We start from the raw sequence: 18,228 nt of genomic DNA, 5'->3' as shown, positions 1-18,228 counted from the left end.
TAATACGGGCAGCCTACATGTGGAACATTCGGGAAGCAGACTGCTAAACTACTACACTATAGGAAAACGTACAGACTTTTCAGAATGTGGAGTAGACTATGTGAATTCTATTGTTTGTCTTGAAAAATCAGCAACAGTATCTATCCACAAAATAAACATTTGTCCCAAAATTTAAAAACATCACCAATATGTTGGGATTAGGAATACAATAATCCATTGCTGGAACAAAGAGCACTACAACTGCACGAAAGGCATGCTTGCAAAGAAAATTACATAAACTTCAAAACACTGCTGGTAAAAGTAAAGTGATTGTTCAAAAATAAGAGGAAATTTGTATGGATAAACGTAACGATGACATATCCAGCTCAAACATTTGCTAACTAATTAAGCATATACCTGAAATGTGTAATGACAATAGTACAACAACACATCCGAACAAATTAGTGGATGACTTCCTTTAATATTTGACACGAGATCCAGTTGAACAACTCATTGATGAGGAAGGAGACTGTTTCCTGAATGAATGCATTACAGTTGTGAAACTCAATGAGCTCTGTTGTTTGGCAGAAACAGTGCCCCAGGGCATGAGAATATACATTATTGCATCGTCTCTTCTTCAACACGGAAAGGGAGGAACCATGTTTGCAGTATTTTTAATAATCTTTGGAACTAAAGAACTGATATCCCTGAATGGAAGATCATGAAGAGACTGATAGGTAATCATGGAAAACCACCTAATGAAGCAAACTCGAATAGGCCAATAACGCTCTTGTGCTGTGTACAGAAAGTGCTGTGAAGGTTTTTGAAGCACAAGACTTGAGTGGTGGTATGAGCACCACAACCTCTTTCCCAAACCAAATTTTGGTTCTCAGAAAAGACTCTGACCACATGAAACACTAATAAAATTAGTAACCACTACCAAATAAGTCTGATGTGGAAGCATAATTCTTGCTCTCTGTTTTCCATTCATTGCCACAAACTGAAGTGCTTAAATATTGATGAGTCAGTCATCACCATAAATTCCTACACCAAGATACAAAAACTTATATTTGGTATCTGCTAGCACCATTAGAACTAAGGAATTATATTCTTTATAGTTAAAATACATTAACCCTGTGTTACTCGGGCGACATGACGTATATGTTTCCCACTGATTGCTCTGATGCAATGTGGGAAATTAGCTGTAGTTTCAAATCCAGAAACTACTGTGCTCCACATCTCTAGCACTGGCGCCGGAATGTAATTCTCTCACATTACAGACCAGATTGTTCTTCATATATCTTGTCTTATTCTACTTGCCATGAAATTACAATTCCATAATTGTAGTGTAGATCAGTAAAAGTATAACCATTTGCAATATACCTGGAAAAGAAAAATTATATGCAAAATTTTGAAACTTCACCTACAGTTACAAACACCCCTTAATTATTGTTTTGTTTCAGTTAAAGCAGTAATAAGGGGAGGACTAATCTTTGAGATTCATTTTTGAAGTACAAGGAGGAGGTCAAGATCAACTAGACAAGCGCTCAAAAGTGTTAAAACTGAAGTAATATATGCATTCTGATCAACTGCAGCTCTTAACTGAAATCTATTGTGGACGAGAGACTGTTGATACCATGGAGCAGAGCAAGAAACAAAAAAATGAAGAGAAAGAAGGCATGGAGGTGCAACTGCAAGCTTCTGCTCATACTTTGGGTGATTCTACTCTAAAAATATACCATGAGTTAAGAAATATAAGAAATCAAAAGAGGATGAACTGAGAATTTTGAAAAGTAATAGAAGGAGAAAACTCTTGTTGTAAAATGGCTTTCTTAGAAAGTCTCATGCCTCATCTGCAAAACTTTGATGAGGAGGAATTCTTACAATTTCAAATTGAAATTTTGAATGTCGTAGAAAATATAAATAAATAAATAAATAAAAATAAATAAATATAAAAAATAAAAAAATAAAAAATAAAGAAATTTCTCAACAGCCTTAATCAACCTCCTTTTTAGCAGAAACAATTCAACATGCATGGCCAAATTCCTAAACTTACACCTAACTGTCCATACCTCACCAATCTCAGCAGTTTACAACTCGTAATAATCAAGTACCATTACTTCAACAAATGCCTAGACCTAAATTATCTCACCCACCTACAATTGGAAGGAATCAAGACCAACAGTCCCCAGTCCCACATTATTTCAGAGACTTCACATCTCAAGAAAGTGAGGAGAATAGCATTTCTGTAACTTCAGTAGCATCCTCAATTGCAGACAGTATTGATTTTGGTACAAGTAAGTAACTATGTTTTAGTTCATTATCAAAAAATTATATGTTTCTTGCTTTCTGTATATTTCATTTTGCAATGTTGTATTGTTCAGTATAGGCATAATGAGATCATTTTCTAAGAATGTGGCACTCTGGGTAGAGGAGGACCAGGTGAAGCAGATGGGAGAGAAGGTGTCAAGATTATGAAGGAATAAAGATAGGGTGTTTTGGCCCTGAGTCCCTGTGAAAGCACCCATGTCAATGGCTGCTTCAGCACCCAGATCTTCTCGATCCTCCCCCCTCCATCATCAACTTTTCTAAACTCTGCAGGTGGGAGTTATCCTTACAATACATTCTCTGCTCCCGTAATCATCCCAGCCTCAACCTACAGTAAAATACTATCCCCACACCCTCCACCCAACAATTTCCACTCCCTCTACCCTATCACTTCCTCTCCATTCCTGTCTCCCACACGCTTTGTTTACTGCCCTCTGCCAGTGTACCCGCCTATCTTTCCCCGCTCCTGCCCTTTTCCGTTCATTTTTTCATACCTCCATGCCCCAAAACCTCCTAACGCTGCATCTCTTGGCATTCTAGTCACTTCAAACTCTGCCCGACAGTGTTCGTCACTCCTCCTATCCGTACATTACTATCCCTTTCCCACCCCCTCGATATTTCTGCTTATGTACCATGTGATAGTTGCTTTCCAGGCTGAGTTGCTGGAGTTGGCAGTCATGTGTGCATGAATGGTGTAAGTTTCTTTTTGGTGATGAAGGCTGTGGTCGAAAGCATTATGTAAATGCCTTTCAAATGTACCTGTCTGCAACTTAACATGTCCTTTTTTTATGGTAAGTAGTAATCCATCTTTTCCTGTCCTGTTGATATTCTTACCTGGAGTTTCCACTGTTTAATTTTGCCAGAGAGCTTTTCTTCCATCCTACAACCCTATGGTGTTTCCCTTGTTACTCTTCTCTATAGCATCAGTCTTCTCAGTGTCGGTTCTTTCTCTTCTTCCCTGTCTTTATTTGCCATCTTATAAACTGCATCTACATCTGAGTCATGCTGTATCAATGATCATCCATGAACAACATGAGCTTCATGACTGCACAGATTGTTGATGCAGCATCTGATGCCCCAGATTCTTTCCTCCAATAGTTATAGTTATATTTGCTCCAACTAATCAAACTTCATCCCTCATTGTGATGTACTTTATCATTTCATTTTCCAAACTGCCTGTGCCACATGAACTTGTGATTATCGTATCCCCCCCATCCACCTCTCTTCCCGTATTAGAACACACATACTGCCACACCTCATCATAACTTTCGTCCTATGCTTCTGTACATTTTTGTCATATTTGTGTGTATTTTTGCATTATTTCAAGAATTTTTGCACATTTTTAAGTATTTGTGCATATTTTTAGGTATCTGTGCCTATTTTTGCATATTCGTGCATATTTTTGCCCGTCTGTGTGTGAATGTCTATGTATTTTTTACCTTTCTTTTCTCTTATCCAGCTCCTCTTTCAACCCACTTTCTTTACATCATTCCTGCCACAATGGACCACAGCTCCATCTTTCCGCACTAGTTCAGGAAAGCACTCCTTTTCATGGTTGAAACCCAGTCCTACATCCTATTTCTCAAAGGCTGCCGAAATCATGGAATTCCCCTAAATAGCCTAACCATTCCTTTCTCTGTATCCCATCCCCTCTTTCACAAAGACGTTCACCTTTTCATACTCCGCAAATCCTTGGCCCTCACAAATCTGGTAATGCAAAAACACCTCTCCATGGCACATGAATCCCAAAACTGCCTCTGCTCTCTCTGCAATATACTACTACTGTTCAATCCCTACTTCATACATCACATCTTTGAAATGGAATTCCTTGCTCTCCAGCATCTGGAGGAACATTCCAGACACCACCTCCATGAATTATCCAACCTGCTGACATCCTCTTGTCACTTGGGGGCACCACTATCCTACCCACAGTATTCCTCCTTGTCCACCCTTCATAGCACCTAAACATCGTCAACTTGCCACATTCCCCCAAAACTCCCTATGAACTCTCCACCACATCTGGAGTCAAAACATTTCTGTAATACTATTGTTAACCCTTCCACCAAAACCATCAGTTCCACAGAGGTTTCAGACCTATCCAAAGGCCACACCTTTACCCCTACACCAAAATTTAACCATGCTGGATTTGTCAAAGACCTACTCTCTTTCTCTCAATCCCTGCAATGGAAGCACTACTTTGCTGCCAATCCCCTGAACCAAACCCAACCTACTTCCAAAACTGAACCCTGCCTCTTCCAGTTCATACCACCATCCAACCGTGATCCTCACCCCCTCTTACCTACAACCAACTGGTCACCTTCCAGGAATCCCTTACCTCCAACTTAGCTTCACCATCCTTCCCCAGGACCTTTCCTTAAAAAATCAACCTTCCAGCAGAAGAAAGAATAGCTATATACAACCTCAAAACAAATCCTGACCCAATCATCATACCTGCAATCAGTTCCACTGTTGTTATGAATCGCAGTGGCCTTCTGGCAGATGACCTCCACCTATTATCTGACTCCTCCCCCTATAAACTTTGCCAGAGTTATCCCATCCCAGAAGTCCAATGCAACCTCCAGTCCCTACTTAAAGCCTTAGGCCCTTTCCAGGACATCTCCCCTGAACCAATTTCTCTTCTCACCCCTATGACACTCCACACACCCACCTTCCACATGCTCACTGAAATCCACAAACCCAACAATCAGAGATGGTTACTACATACCCAGTGAAATAATTTCGGGCCTCACTGACCTACAGCACCAACCAATTGTCTGTAATCTAGCCTCCTATGTCAAAGACACCAACCACTTCCTTCATCAATTCTCCACCATTCCCACCCCTTTACCTCTTCAATTCCTAATCGTCACTGTTGATGCCACCTTCCTATTCACCAATATCCCTGATGCTCATGGTCTTGCCGCTATTGAACACTATCTCTCCCAACGTCCTTCAGACTCCAAGACCACTATCCCATTCCTTGTGCACCTTATTAACTTTCTCCTAACTCACATCTACTTCTCCTTTGAAGAGAAGGTATACCAACAAATCTATAGCACAGCCATGGGGACCTGCATGGCACACTCCTATGCCAACTTGTTTGTAGGTCATCTAAAGGAGATCCTCCTAACCTCCCAAAATGCTGAACCCCTGGTCTGATTCAGGTTAATTGATAATATCTTTCACGATCTGAACTCACAGCCAAGACAACCTATCTTAGTTCCTTCACAACCTCATTACCTTCTCTCCCGCTTCACCTGTGCCTACTCAACTACATGTGCCACATTATAGATGTTGACCTCTTCTCCTCTGATGGCCCCATCCACATCTCTGTCCAAATTAAACCCACCAACCAACAAAAAAACAGTAACTGTACTGCAGCAGCTGTCACCCCATTCACACTACAAAATCCCACCCATACAGTTTGGTCAACTGGGGACAGCATATATGAAAGTGACCAGAACTCCCTTGCTCAATATGCTGAGGGTTTCACCAAGGCCTTCACAGACAGACAGACACTATCCCCCTGACCTACCTAATCTGCAAACAAACCTCTATGGCCCTTCCACTCCCACCAACCCAAGAACCAGATACAAAGGAGTGTCTTTGTCACTCAGTACCACCCCAGACTGGAACAACTGAACCACATCCTTTGCCAAGGCTTTGAATAACTATCATCATGCTCTGAAATGAGGGCTATCCTATCCGAGATCTTTGCCACCAATCCTAAAGTGGTGTTCCACTGACTACCCAACCTCCACAACATTCTAGTCTATCACCATGCCACTTCCAATCTCAATCCCTTGCCACAAGGATATCATCTCTGCAGAAGACCAAGGTGCAACCTGGCCCAAACCAACCACCTAGATTTTCTATTGCAGTCATGTCACAGGTTTATGCGTTCGCATCAGATGCTGGGCCACCTGTGAAAGCAGTCATGTCATTTACCAGCTCTGCTGCAATCACTGCTCAGCTTTTTATATTGGTATGACTACCAACCAGCTGTCCACCAGGATGAACAGCCGCCTCTGTACTGTGTCCAAGAGCACCTGAGCCATCTGAATCCTCCCTGCACCAGCAGCTTTACTTAACTGTGCTGATGGCAGTTATCCTTACAACACATTCTCTACTCTCATAATCATACTGGCCTCAATCTATGGTAAGATATTGTCCCCACATCCTCAACCCGACAGTTTCTACTCGCTCTGTTCTATCATCTCCTTCCCATTCACATCTCCCACACACTCTGTTTGTTGCCCTCTGCCAATGCTTCCACCCACCTCTGCCCATTCATCTCTTCTTTTGCTCCTTTTTTTCTCCACCTCCCTGCCCCACAACCTCCTGATGCTGCACCTGATGGCATTATGGTCGCTGCACATTCCACAGACAGAATTTATCTCTCCCCACACCCATACACTACTATCCCTTCCCGTCCTCCACCCCCTGCAGATTGCTGTTTCCATCCAATGTGATAGTTACACTCTGGCCCCAGCTGCCAGAGTTGGCGGTCATGTCTGCATTATGTGTGCTTGTTTGTGTGTATGAATGGTTTGTGCTTCTCTTTTGCTGATGAAGGCTGTGGCCAAAAGCTTTATCTAAGTGTCTTTTTGTCTGCAACTTAACATGTCTTCCTTATGGTAAGTAGCAATCCATCATTTTCTAAATTATTGTTATTTCTACCTGGAGTTTCCACTGTTCAATTTGGGTGTAACAATTGGTAGAGACATGACATGAATGACCACATAGGCTCAGTTATAGGTATATCAGGTGGCAGTCTTCTGTTCATGGTATTATGTTACGGAAATGAAATCAGTCTGTAAAAGAAACTGCTTACAGAACACTCATGTAAACCATCCTGCAATATAGTTCACGTGTCTAACAAGTACTAAACGGGACTAACAGGGGATACTGATAGAGAGATGTATGATGGTCATAGGTTTGTTTGTCCAAGGGAGAGAGGGACACAGAAATGTTGCAAAAAGTAAACTGGTAGACAATTGAAGACAGATGCAAACCATCCTGAAAAAGCATACTTGTGCAGTTTCAAGAATCAGCTTTAAATGATGAATCTACGAGTTTACTACAGCACCCTATGTATCACCACCATTGGAGTCTTAAGGACAAGATTAGATTAATTATAGTGTGTACTGTACAGGTACAGGGAAAGATGAAGGAGTGGACGTTGGGGTGCAAGGGGCATGCCTAGGGAAGGAGAGTGTCACACCAGTTGCTTGGAGAAGCCACCACAGCTAAATTACTGCATATTGAAATATGGAGTGCTAGAAACTTGAAGGAAGGATGCGTATTGTCAGACTACAGGATGAGGACAGAGAAAGTGACTGCCTCTGCGACCACAACCCCCAGAACCTCACATGGTCACCTTCCCACACTCCCCATTGGCCGCTGTATGCAATGTTTGTAAACCATGCTTCACCAGCAATGTCTAACTGTTATGAACTACTCTTTGTCTGGAACATACACTGGTTCCAGTGCACAAGTCATGAGAGCTGTTCCATTGGTTGGTCGGTTGGTTTGGGGAGGGGACCAATCAGTGAAGTCACCAGTCCATTCAGATTAGGGGAGGATTGGGAAGGAAGTCAGGCGTGCCCTTTCAAATGAATCATCACGACATTTGCCTGAAGCTACTTAGGGAAATCACAGAAAACCTTAATCAGGATGGCCAGACGTGTGTTTGAACCATCGTCCTCCCAGATCAGAGTCCAGTGTGCTAACAACTGTGCCACCTTGCTCGGTGGTGGTTCCGTGAGCAGATGACAACTCTGAGTGTGACAAAATGAAAATTTAATAACTCAAAACCAAAGCTCCAGAATTTCTCCGAACACGTGACTGCCCGCATGGCACCAACATTTAAACACTCATTATTCCTGTGCTCCATACGTAAATGTCTGCAGCTTGTGGTCTTGCAGTAGCATTCTTGCTTCCAGCGCACAGGGTACCGGATTCAATTCCGAGTGGGGTCAGGGATTTTCCCTGCCTCGAGATGACCGGGTGTTGTTGTGTTGTCTTCATCATCAACATTCATCCCCATTACGATCAGAGGAAGGCAATGGCAAACTACCTCCGCTACGACCTTGCCTAGTCGGAGGTGTGGGTCTACCACATTGTTCCCTATGTTCCTCGGAGTATGGGACCTCACCATCACCCATAAGTAAATGGAATGAGATGGAGTGCTAATAACAGGTACAATGCTGAATTCTCTTGTGACATATATACAGACTAGTAAAATAAAGAGATTGGATGGGTCAGTTGAACTTAACAGTACTGGATGTTAGCTTCGAGGGTTGTGTTGTTTGGGGGAGAACAAATTGTGGAACAACTGTGGCAGTGCCCTCTTTGTCCTTTTACCTGTTCAGTGTAGGACCTGTCTTCTGCAATTGATAGTAGGCTACCCTAGATGTGGTTCATTTTATGCAAATGTCATACAATTTGCACATTTGGCCAATAATAAGTCTAAATGTTGTCTTTTATTTTTTTAAAAATACGTATGTAGCTGTATGTACTGTAAAGGTGGGATTCTGACAAGAAAATTGGTACAATCTGAAATAGGCCTACCTATTGCCATGCACGTCACATTCGTATGCAAAGTACGTATGTTAGCGGACATCAATGTAGAAGTACCAGTGCACATCTCAGGCATCAAGCCCCATGGGGTCAACAGGGTGGTCTGTCATGCTGGCATGACTGACCTCTGTCTTAGGTACGGCGGGTAATTTGATTTGAGCACTAGGCAGTAATGAGAAAGGTTCATCCAAAAAGGTTAACTGTAGCCACTGCTACTGCACACTAAACTGTCACCTTTGAATCTAACCTGAATATCATACTAGTTACAGTTTGGTATGTAACCACAACCAAAGTTTCAAAAATTTTTATACATCCAAAACAAATGTTGTAAGTATTCCGTCTGTGTAATTATGACATTACATTACACATCTTTTTGTCTCGGGTCTAAGCTGACACCGAGCGAGGTTGCGCTGTGGCTCGACCACTGGACTCGCATTCGGGAGAACAATGGCTGAATCCCGTGTCTGGCCATCCTGATTTAGGTTTTCCGTGATTTCCCTAAATCGCTCCAGACAAATGCAGGGACAGTTCCTTTGAAAGGGCATGGCCGACTTCCTTCCCTGTCCTTCCGAAATTTGATGAGACTGCTGACCTCACTGTCTAGTCTCCTCCCCCAAACAACCCAACCCTCGAAGCTAACATCCAGTACTGTAAAGTTCAACTGACCCATACAATCTCTTTATTTTACTACAGCCTGCATATATGTCACAAGAGAATTCAGCATCTGTGTTGATACTTAAAACTTCATATATGACTTAAATTTTCCGTCTTAGTTGCACCAACAGAACAGGCACTGACACTGATATATATTAAGCTAATGGCTTAGTGAGTTTTATACCATCAACATAATTCTGGGGGCATACCTGCAGATCTGTGTATATAGCATTCCAAGTAAGAGGTACAACACGGACTACACTTTGCCTTTCAATAGCAGAAGTAAGTTGTGGTTCATCACGATTTGGTTCAACATTTTCCTTTTGTAGAGTGCCAAATGAAAAGGCACGTACTCTCTAAAAAATAAATTGGATATTAATCAATTATATCCATAAAATGAATTAGCACGTAACAATAAGAAGCTAGTGTACGAACTTACACGTCGAAGTGATCTGTTGATATTCGACAAGAGACAGGAATTAAAGGTATAAAACAAATATATGACAGTTCCAAATAAAACAAACGTGAAAATCAGCGATCTGTTATTCATGTGAGTCACAAGGTCCACACATGTTTGTGGTATGACTTCTGTCAATAGACATCATCACCATGCTAGTAAACACTTCAAACCTTCGTTCCAACTTCTTAGGGTGACTTGACAGACCTGAACTATAAATAACAACAGGACACACCTTCAGGTTCACTAAAGAAGGCATCTTACTACTCTCGACAAAACAATCGCAATGAATAATCAAATCAGAGTTAATTAAGAGCGTCTCAGGGTAACAATCTTCCATGACATCCAATCATTTTGAAGCCGGCACCAGATGTGATGTAAACAAAATCCGCAGCATTGTTGTGACCAAAGATCATACTACAATTACAATTAACATTATCTTTGTTTAAGGCAAAATGTGATTTTAATTTACTTCATGGTGTTTAAACTCATTGCTATCGCAATTATTTCCCTTCTTGTTTAATCGGTTACAGTTATTTAATAATTCAAGCTACAAAGTACAAATGTAACACGAACTGTGCAATGAACCAACCACAATTTCCTGTCATATTAAGTGCATATTAATAACGGTACAATTGTGTTCCTTTAGGGTAAACGTAATAACGCATTTCATTTCCTTATACAATATTAAACAAAATTTGTGTGTAGTAAACACCTAGCAGAAACCACAGCTATGTTAGATTGTGACAGAAACTACGTTATCATCGAGGTCTCTGAATTTGTACACAGTACACACAAGTCGCAAGCAATTTAAGACGGATGGCGCTTTGTAAATAAACAATTCTTACATCGTGTGAGAATACGTATAAATTGTACGTTGAATATTACAGAAAAACGATGTTATGAGCACGTATCGCCCGAACTTGTCGTTTCACTTTTGCATATTCGTCGATAATTGTTTATGTATGATCAATTGATTTGACATCTGTCAAGTGAATTGTTGAGGATAAGGCAATGCGGTTGACGGTATTTCTAAGTTGCGCTATGTCGATGGATTAAATATCAGAAAGGAATTTGATAATTCTTCATGTGTATTAACTGTTGCGTAGAAGGTACAGTAATACATGAGTAAGATTGCGTGCCTAGCTGTGATTACTTGAATATTGCCTATTACGTCAAATGTGACTCTATTTATCAAACAAGTCAACGTAAAATATTGCCAATCAAATGAAAAGGAAGCATTGTTGGTGTTTAATATACCGTACACGATTCGTGAAGTTTAGTACACGGTCATTTCATATGATCACATTGTGGTTAACACGTGCGCTAAACATAGAGGAACGGTACGAAATGGAGGGGGGAAAAAATCGTGTCACGTAGAAAAGCGAATATTATATTTCCACAAGATGTAAAGAATATCCAAAGCTATTGCTGCAGTGCATAGAAAGTAGGCCTATGATCTTTCAAAAGGCTGAGCCGTGTGTCTGCAGCACAGTTTCACCCCTGCAGCAGCCTTCATTATCACCGTGAGAACGCCCTATGCAATTTACCATATATATATATAAAATAGGGTGTTCTCAATCGTCACCATGCATTCTTTGTATGGACGTTGTTCGAAAATGTTTTGTGAAAAAATATTATGTGTAATTAAGTGTCCATTGAGTTCTCCCTTGGTCCGTAACTTTCAGCAATTTTTTCTTCTCCCCTCTTTTTTGTAGGGCCATCTTATTCGCTTTATTGTCAGTCCAACTAGTTGCAGTTCTCTACCAGAACCAGATCTCCCCATCTTCAAGGCGGTTTTTTATTTGCTATGAAAACGCCCAGGTTTCACATCCATATACCTATGCACTCCATACAGATGTCTTTACAAATCTTTTCTTAGTGACCAAGTTGATATGCTTCTTCAGCAGATTGTTGTTCTTAATTGGGAAGGTGCTGTTTTGACCACCACTATTGTTCTCTTGATTTCCTTCTGACAAATGTTGTTTTCTTCCACATTCCTACCAAGATAATGAACTTTGGTTACTTCCTCAATTTGCTCATTGCCTGTTCTTTATATCAGTTTTAACCCCACCTCTATTCTACGTTTTAGCTATGATTTGAATCTGCCAATATTGCAGTGTCATTGGCAAATTTGATACTGTGAATTTGCATAGGCCTAATATTAATTTTGGTTCTAGTTGTCTTGTCTTCCAGTTATTACTGCCTCTTTGATGAATATTTTAAATGAGTAACATTACATAGGGCACCACTGTCTCACCACCTTTCTGATTTTTGTGTTATTTCCTACCATTAATATTCAGTTCAGTACTTTGACTTTCTAATGTTGTTCTACACATATTACTGTAATTGGCAGAGTAGCTTATGCAGTAGGAATTTGTAAAAGGTATAATCCATCTCTCCCATAAATTTATGTTAAACACAGCAACAAGCAACTAGGCTATAATCCTTGTGCTGGTAATTTGTTCTCCAACTAATAGTACCAATTGTCGATAAGACAACAATCTTTGCCATTTTAAACTAATAAATGCAGCTGCTGTCACACAGATAAAGGATTTTGTGTAGAAGTTTTAACACCTGTACAGAATATTATTGATAATGACAAAAGAATGTCCTTTTCATCCTAATTAAATGTGATTTTAAGCAAGCACATATCTAGGATTCGGTATTGGGAGATTAACAATTTATCACTCTCCCTCCCCCTACCCCCATGTTCATCCCCCTCCCCCCTCTTCAACCCATATAACCTGCCATCCCCACCTCACTTAATGTGGCATAGTTGAACTAGCGTTAAATGTTGTTGTGGTCTTCAGTCCAAAGACAGGTTTGATGCAGCACTCCTATGTAAGCCTTATCATCATGTAATAACTATTATATCTTATATCCTCCTGAATCTGCTTACCATATTCATCTATTGGTCTCCCTCTTTTTACCACCCATGCTTGCCTCTAGTACTACATTTGTAATCCCTTGATTCTCAGAATGTGTCCTATCAACCAGTGCCTTCTTCTACTTAGGTTGTGGGACAAATTTCTTTTCTCCCCAGTTCTCTTCAGTACCTCCTCATTAGTTACATGATCTACACATCTGATCTTCAGCATTCTTATATAGCACCATATTTCAGAAGCTTCTATTCTTTTCTTCTCTAATCTGTTTATTGTCCATGTTTCATTTCAATATATGGCTACATTCCATAAAGATAGCTTCGGATAAAACTTTGTGACACACAAATCTATAATCAGTGTTAACAAATTTCTCTTCTTCAGAAATGCTTTTCTTTCCGTTGTAGTCTACATGTTGTATCCTGTCTACTTTGGCCATCACGTTATTTTCTTGCCCAAATACCAGAACTGCTGTAATAATTTAAGTGTTTTATTTCATATCTAATTCCCTCAGCATCTCCTAATTTAATTCAACTACACTCCATTATCCTTGTTTTGCTTTTGTTAATGTCAGTTTTACATTCTCCATTCAATGCACTGTCTATTATGTTCAGCTGTTCTTCCAAGTCCTTTGCTGTCTCTGACAGAGTTACAATGTTATCTGCAAATCTCAGAGTTTTTATTGCTTCTCCTTGAACATTACACCCTACTGCAATCCCCCCCCCCCCCCCCCCCCCAATTGCTGCTTGCTCAGTGTACAGGTTGAATACCATCTGCAATAGGTTACAATCCTGTTTCACTCCCTTCACAATCACTACTTCCCTTTTGTGCCACTTAACTGTTGTAACTGCCATTTGGTTTATGTGCAAGTTTTAAATAGCCTTTTGTTCCCTGTATTTTGCCCCTGCTGTCTCCAGAATTTCAAAGAGTGTATTCCAGTCAGCGTTGTCAAAAGCTTTCTCTAACTCTTAAAAAAATTTACAAACATAGGTTTGCCTTAACCTATCTTCTAAGAGAAATTGTATGGGACATTGTTGCCTTGTACCCTACATTTGTCCAGAATCCAAATTGATATTCACTGAGGTCAGCTTCTATCAGTTTTTCCATTGTTGTGTAAAGAATTCTTTTTAGTATTCTGCTGCCATGTCTTTTTAAACTGATAGTTTGGTTATGGTCACCCTTTCAGTACCTGCTTCCTTTTGAATTGGCATTATTACATTCTTTTTGAAGTCTAAGTGTGTTTTGCCTGTCTCATACATACCAAATGGAAGAGTTTTGTAATGGTTGGCTCTCCCATGGCTATCAGTAGTTCTGGTGCAATATCATCTACTCACAGGGCCTTGTTTCATCTTAGAGCTTTCAGTGCTCTGTCAAATTCTTCTCTCACATCATATCTTCCATCTCATCTTCATCCACGTCCTCTTCTGCTTTTCTAATATTGTCATCAAGTGCATCTCCCTTGTATAGACCCTCATTACACTCCTTCCACCTTTCAGCTTTTACTTCTTTGCTTAGGACTAGTTTTCCATCCAAACTCTTGATATTTATACAGCCACTCCTCCCCTCTCCAAAGCCCTCTTTTAATTTACGTATCTGCAGTATCTGAATTTCCCCTCGTGTTATATGCTTCTATATCCTTACATTTTTCCTTTAGCCATTCCTGCCTAGCCACTTTGCCAGTTCCTGTCAATGTCATTTTTAGATATTTGCATTTCATTTCACCTGTTTAATTTACTGCATTTTTTATGTTTTCTCTTTCATAAATTAAATTCAGTATCTCCTGTGCATTCCTACAATTTCTACTAGGTATTGTTTTTTTACCTATTTGATCCTTGGGTGCCTTCAGTACTTCTTTTCTCAAATCTAACCATTTGTCTTCTCCTGCATTCCGTTCTCCTGTTCTAGTAAACTGTTGCCTAATGCTCCCCCTTAAACCTGGCAGCTTGTGGTTCTTTCAACATATCCAAGTCCCATCTCCTCAATTCTCTACCTTTTTGCAATTTTTACTGTTTTAATTTACAGTTCATAAACAATAAAATGTACTCAGAATCCCCAACTGTCCCTAGAAATGTCTTACAATTTTAAATCTGGTTCTGAAATCTCCGTCTTACCATTATATACTCAATTGGAAATCTTCTGGTGTCTCCTATTCTCTTACACATGTACAACCTTCTTTCATGATTCCTAAACCAAGTGTTAGTGGTGATTAAATTATGCACTGTGGAAAATGGTACCCGGCAATTTCATCTTTCATATCTTTTCCCCAGTCCATATTAGCCCACTGAGTTTCCTTCTCCTCCTTTCCTTACTATTGAATTTCAGTTCCCCATCACTGTTAAATCTTTGTTTCCTTTAACGCTAATATGTTTTATCTCATCATACATTTCTTCGATCTCTTTATCACCTGCGGAGCTAGCTGGTGTTTAAACTAGTATTACGGTGGATGATATGGGCTTCGTGTCTATGTTGGCTACAATAATGCCTTCACTATCCAGTTCATAGCAGCTTACCTGCATTCCTATTTTCTTACTCATTAGTAGACCTACTTCGGCAATACCCTTATTTGATTTTTTATTTATGATCCTGCATTCACCTGACCCAAAGTCCTCTTCCTCCTGCCACTGAACGTCATTAATTCCCATTATATCCAACTTCAACATATCCATTTCCCTTTTTAAATTTTTTCACCTACATGCCTGATTAAGGGATCTGACATTCCACACTCTGATCTATAGAATGCCAGTTTTCTTTCTCCTGATAATGACATCCATGTGAGTAAACCCCACCCAGAGACCTGAATGAGGGCCTCTTTTCCCTCCAGAATATTTTACCCAAGACAGTGCCAACACCATCATTTAACCATACAGTAGATCTCTGTGCCCCCGCAAAAAATTACTGCTGTGGTTTCCTGTTGCTTTCAGGCATTCACTATACCTGCACGGCAAGGCTGTTTTGGTTGATGTTACAAGGCCAAATCAGTCAATTATCTAGACTGCTGCCCCTCTTCAGGAGCTACACATTTGTCTGGCCTCTCAACAGATACCCCTGAGTTGCGATTGAACCTATAGTAAGGTTGTCTGTAATGTTGAGGCATGCAAACCTCCCCTCCAACTGCAGGGTCCATGGTTTATGAGGAGAGAGTTTAACAATACTGAAACAATTATATCATCTTTTAATGTAATAGCAATTTGTTTTCATCAGCCCTTTGTATGTTGCTTTAACATAATTTTCAAGAAATCGTAGTTCAGAGATTTACATAAATTTAAAACCATTCATCTGAAAACTTGAGAAGTTCATGCATCATGCAACTGATTGAGGACTATAAGAGCAACAAAATCTCAGCACTTTGACTTCATAATTTATGTGATATGAATATAAGTATCTTTTCACCATTAGCAGTATTTTACCTAGTACTACTATTGTGAACACAGATCTGTACGCTATTGCTACGTGAGTGCAGAAGTGGGAAGGAAGATGACCCTGTCCTTCATTTATACCTGTCTTTAGGAAAGTGAGTTTATCTGTTACTTTTTCTTAGTTGCAAGGTCTTTCTCTTTGTATCTTGCCTTAATTAAACATGGTGTGGCTTATCAGTTCTACCTGTGTGCACATGCACTGTGTCAGATTTGTTATTGGCAGCAGGTACAATCAGCCTGTAAATGGGCACCTTTGTTAGGTGGCTGGTGCTTTGAAAGAGGGGGGAGGAGGGTGTTAGAAAATCATGTTCACTGGCAACCATAACCACTGCTCTATCCCCTTTAGCATTCCAACCTACCCACTTTGAGCCACATTTTGCATCAGTGCAAGCCTCAACTAAGTACTTACAACAGTAGACTGAGATTAAATTTTCTCTCTTGCTGTGGTGTAGGGTAAATTTAAAGCTATATTATACTGGTATTAGTAATAATAATAATAATAAAGAATTGTATGAAAATTATTTTGTAGTTTATGTGTAGCATTTGATAAATCTTAATGAACAGATACAAGTAAGTTGACTCACTTCCAGTGTGCTGCATGCCAATAGGCAGCAACTTACTGTTAGTGAATGAAATTACAAAACTGTCAAAGTTGCACAAAAAAATTGTTTTTATTTAAATGGTGTTCAGTTTTCGACTTTGGTCCATTATCAAGCCATCCATGTAAGCCGTACTATAACACCATAATGTTTTTACACTGACCACATTATGTTATGAGTTGTTAAGTGCAAGATACTATTTGCATATGAAAGTACAGTGCTATGTGCACATGCATACTTTTAGATATTTAATGGTTATGGGTGTTTCAGTGAAAATTACCAATTGTGCAAACAAACAACTTTGGATCCATACACCCATTTATGAGCAGTATGTCTTGTTTATTTCGAGGTTCATTTGCCTCTCTCTACACCAAGTGTCAGTTTTGCGCAGTGTAGCTGCTAATGCATATACATCAACATAATCTCTGATAACATAGAATGTCCATGAATTTTTTATGTTTGCACGACATACCTCGGCCAGCTAAATAAAATACCTATAGGTGACACCTGATAACTATGACAAAGGAAGTTAACTTACAAATCTGATGTGGCATGAAATCCTTGAAATATTTATCTAAAAAATTATGATAGTTTTATACAAAAATGGAACATTGTCAATGTTTCTGAAAACTATATACATAGAGATCATTATTATTCCAATTTTTTGCTATTTTGAGACTGAAATTATTTTGCCATTTTAATGGAGTGGATACAACCAACTTCTTTTCAGATACATTGATATATTATTAATATATAGACTTAAGATCTGTTCATTCTCATATGAGCTATTTTATTAGTAATTTGACGATATGTTTCTCCTGTCATGGGACAGTTTTGTGTTACTTACAGGTGTTTATTGTGATTCTGGGAATGGAGCTACAAAAAATAGATTGTGGATTTGTAAATGAAATTATGATAGTTTTATACAAAAATGGAACATTGTCAATGTTTCTGAAAACTATATACATAGAGATCATTATTATTCCAATTTTTTGCTATTTTGAGACTGAAATTATTTTGCCATTTTAATGGAGTGGATACAACCAACTTCTTTTCAGATACATTGATATATTATTAATATATAGACTTAAGATCTGTTCATTCTTATATGAGCTATTTTATTAGTAATTTGACGATATGTTTCTCCTGTCATGGGACAGTTTTGTGTTACTTACAGGTGTTTATTGTGATTCTGGGAATGGAGCTACAAAAAATAGATTGTGGATTTGTAAATGAAAGAGGCCATATTTTCAAGAAGCAGGCTGAGAGTGAGAAGCAAGGATAAAAGGCATGGCTTCAGTAGAAATAAATACCTAGGAAATTTTAGAGAT

General features: G+C 39.5%; 2 protein-coding genes across 15 annotated transcripts in view; one reads left to right on the top strand and one right to left on the bottom strand.

Moving 5' to 3' along the window:
- The window catches only part of LOC126334723 (heparan sulfate glucosamine 3-O-sulfotransferase 6), a 100,484-nt gene extending 90,065 nt beyond the window's left edge, over positions 1 to 10,419 (bottom strand). The window contains exons 1-2 of the mRNA XM_049997259.1: positions 9,983 to 10,419; positions 9,753 to 9,899 (exon numbers count right to left, since the gene is read on the bottom strand). Coding sequence (XP_049853216.1) covers positions 9,753 to 9,899; positions 9,983 to 10,093 — 258 coding nt within the window. The 5' untranslated portion in view covers positions 10,094 to 10,419. The remainder of the gene's footprint in view (positions 1 to 9,752; positions 9,900 to 9,982) is intronic.
- Positions 10,420 to 10,449: 30 nt separating this feature from the next.
- LOC126334721 (diacylglycerol kinase epsilon-like) overlaps positions 10,450 to 18,228 on the top strand; it is a 189,051-nt gene continuing 181,272 nt past the window's right edge. For 2 of the 14 annotated variants that reach the window (XM_049997255.1, XM_049997246.1), the window contains exons 1-2: positions 10,450 to 10,629; positions 18,075 to 18,185. The gene's annotated coding sequence lies outside the window, so the exon portion shown is untranslated. The other 12 variants (XM_049997250.1, XM_049997252.1, XM_049997244.1 and 9 more) reach the window with 12 other exon arrangements.

This window comes from Schistocerca gregaria, chromosome 2 (genome assembly GCF_023897955.1).
Source record: "Schistocerca gregaria isolate iqSchGreg1 chromosome 2, iqSchGreg1.2, whole genome shotgun sequence".
NCBI lineage: Eukaryota > Metazoa > Arthropoda > Insecta > Orthoptera > Acrididae > Schistocerca > Schistocerca gregaria.
This window is presented reverse-complemented; position numbering and strand designations above follow the sequence as displayed.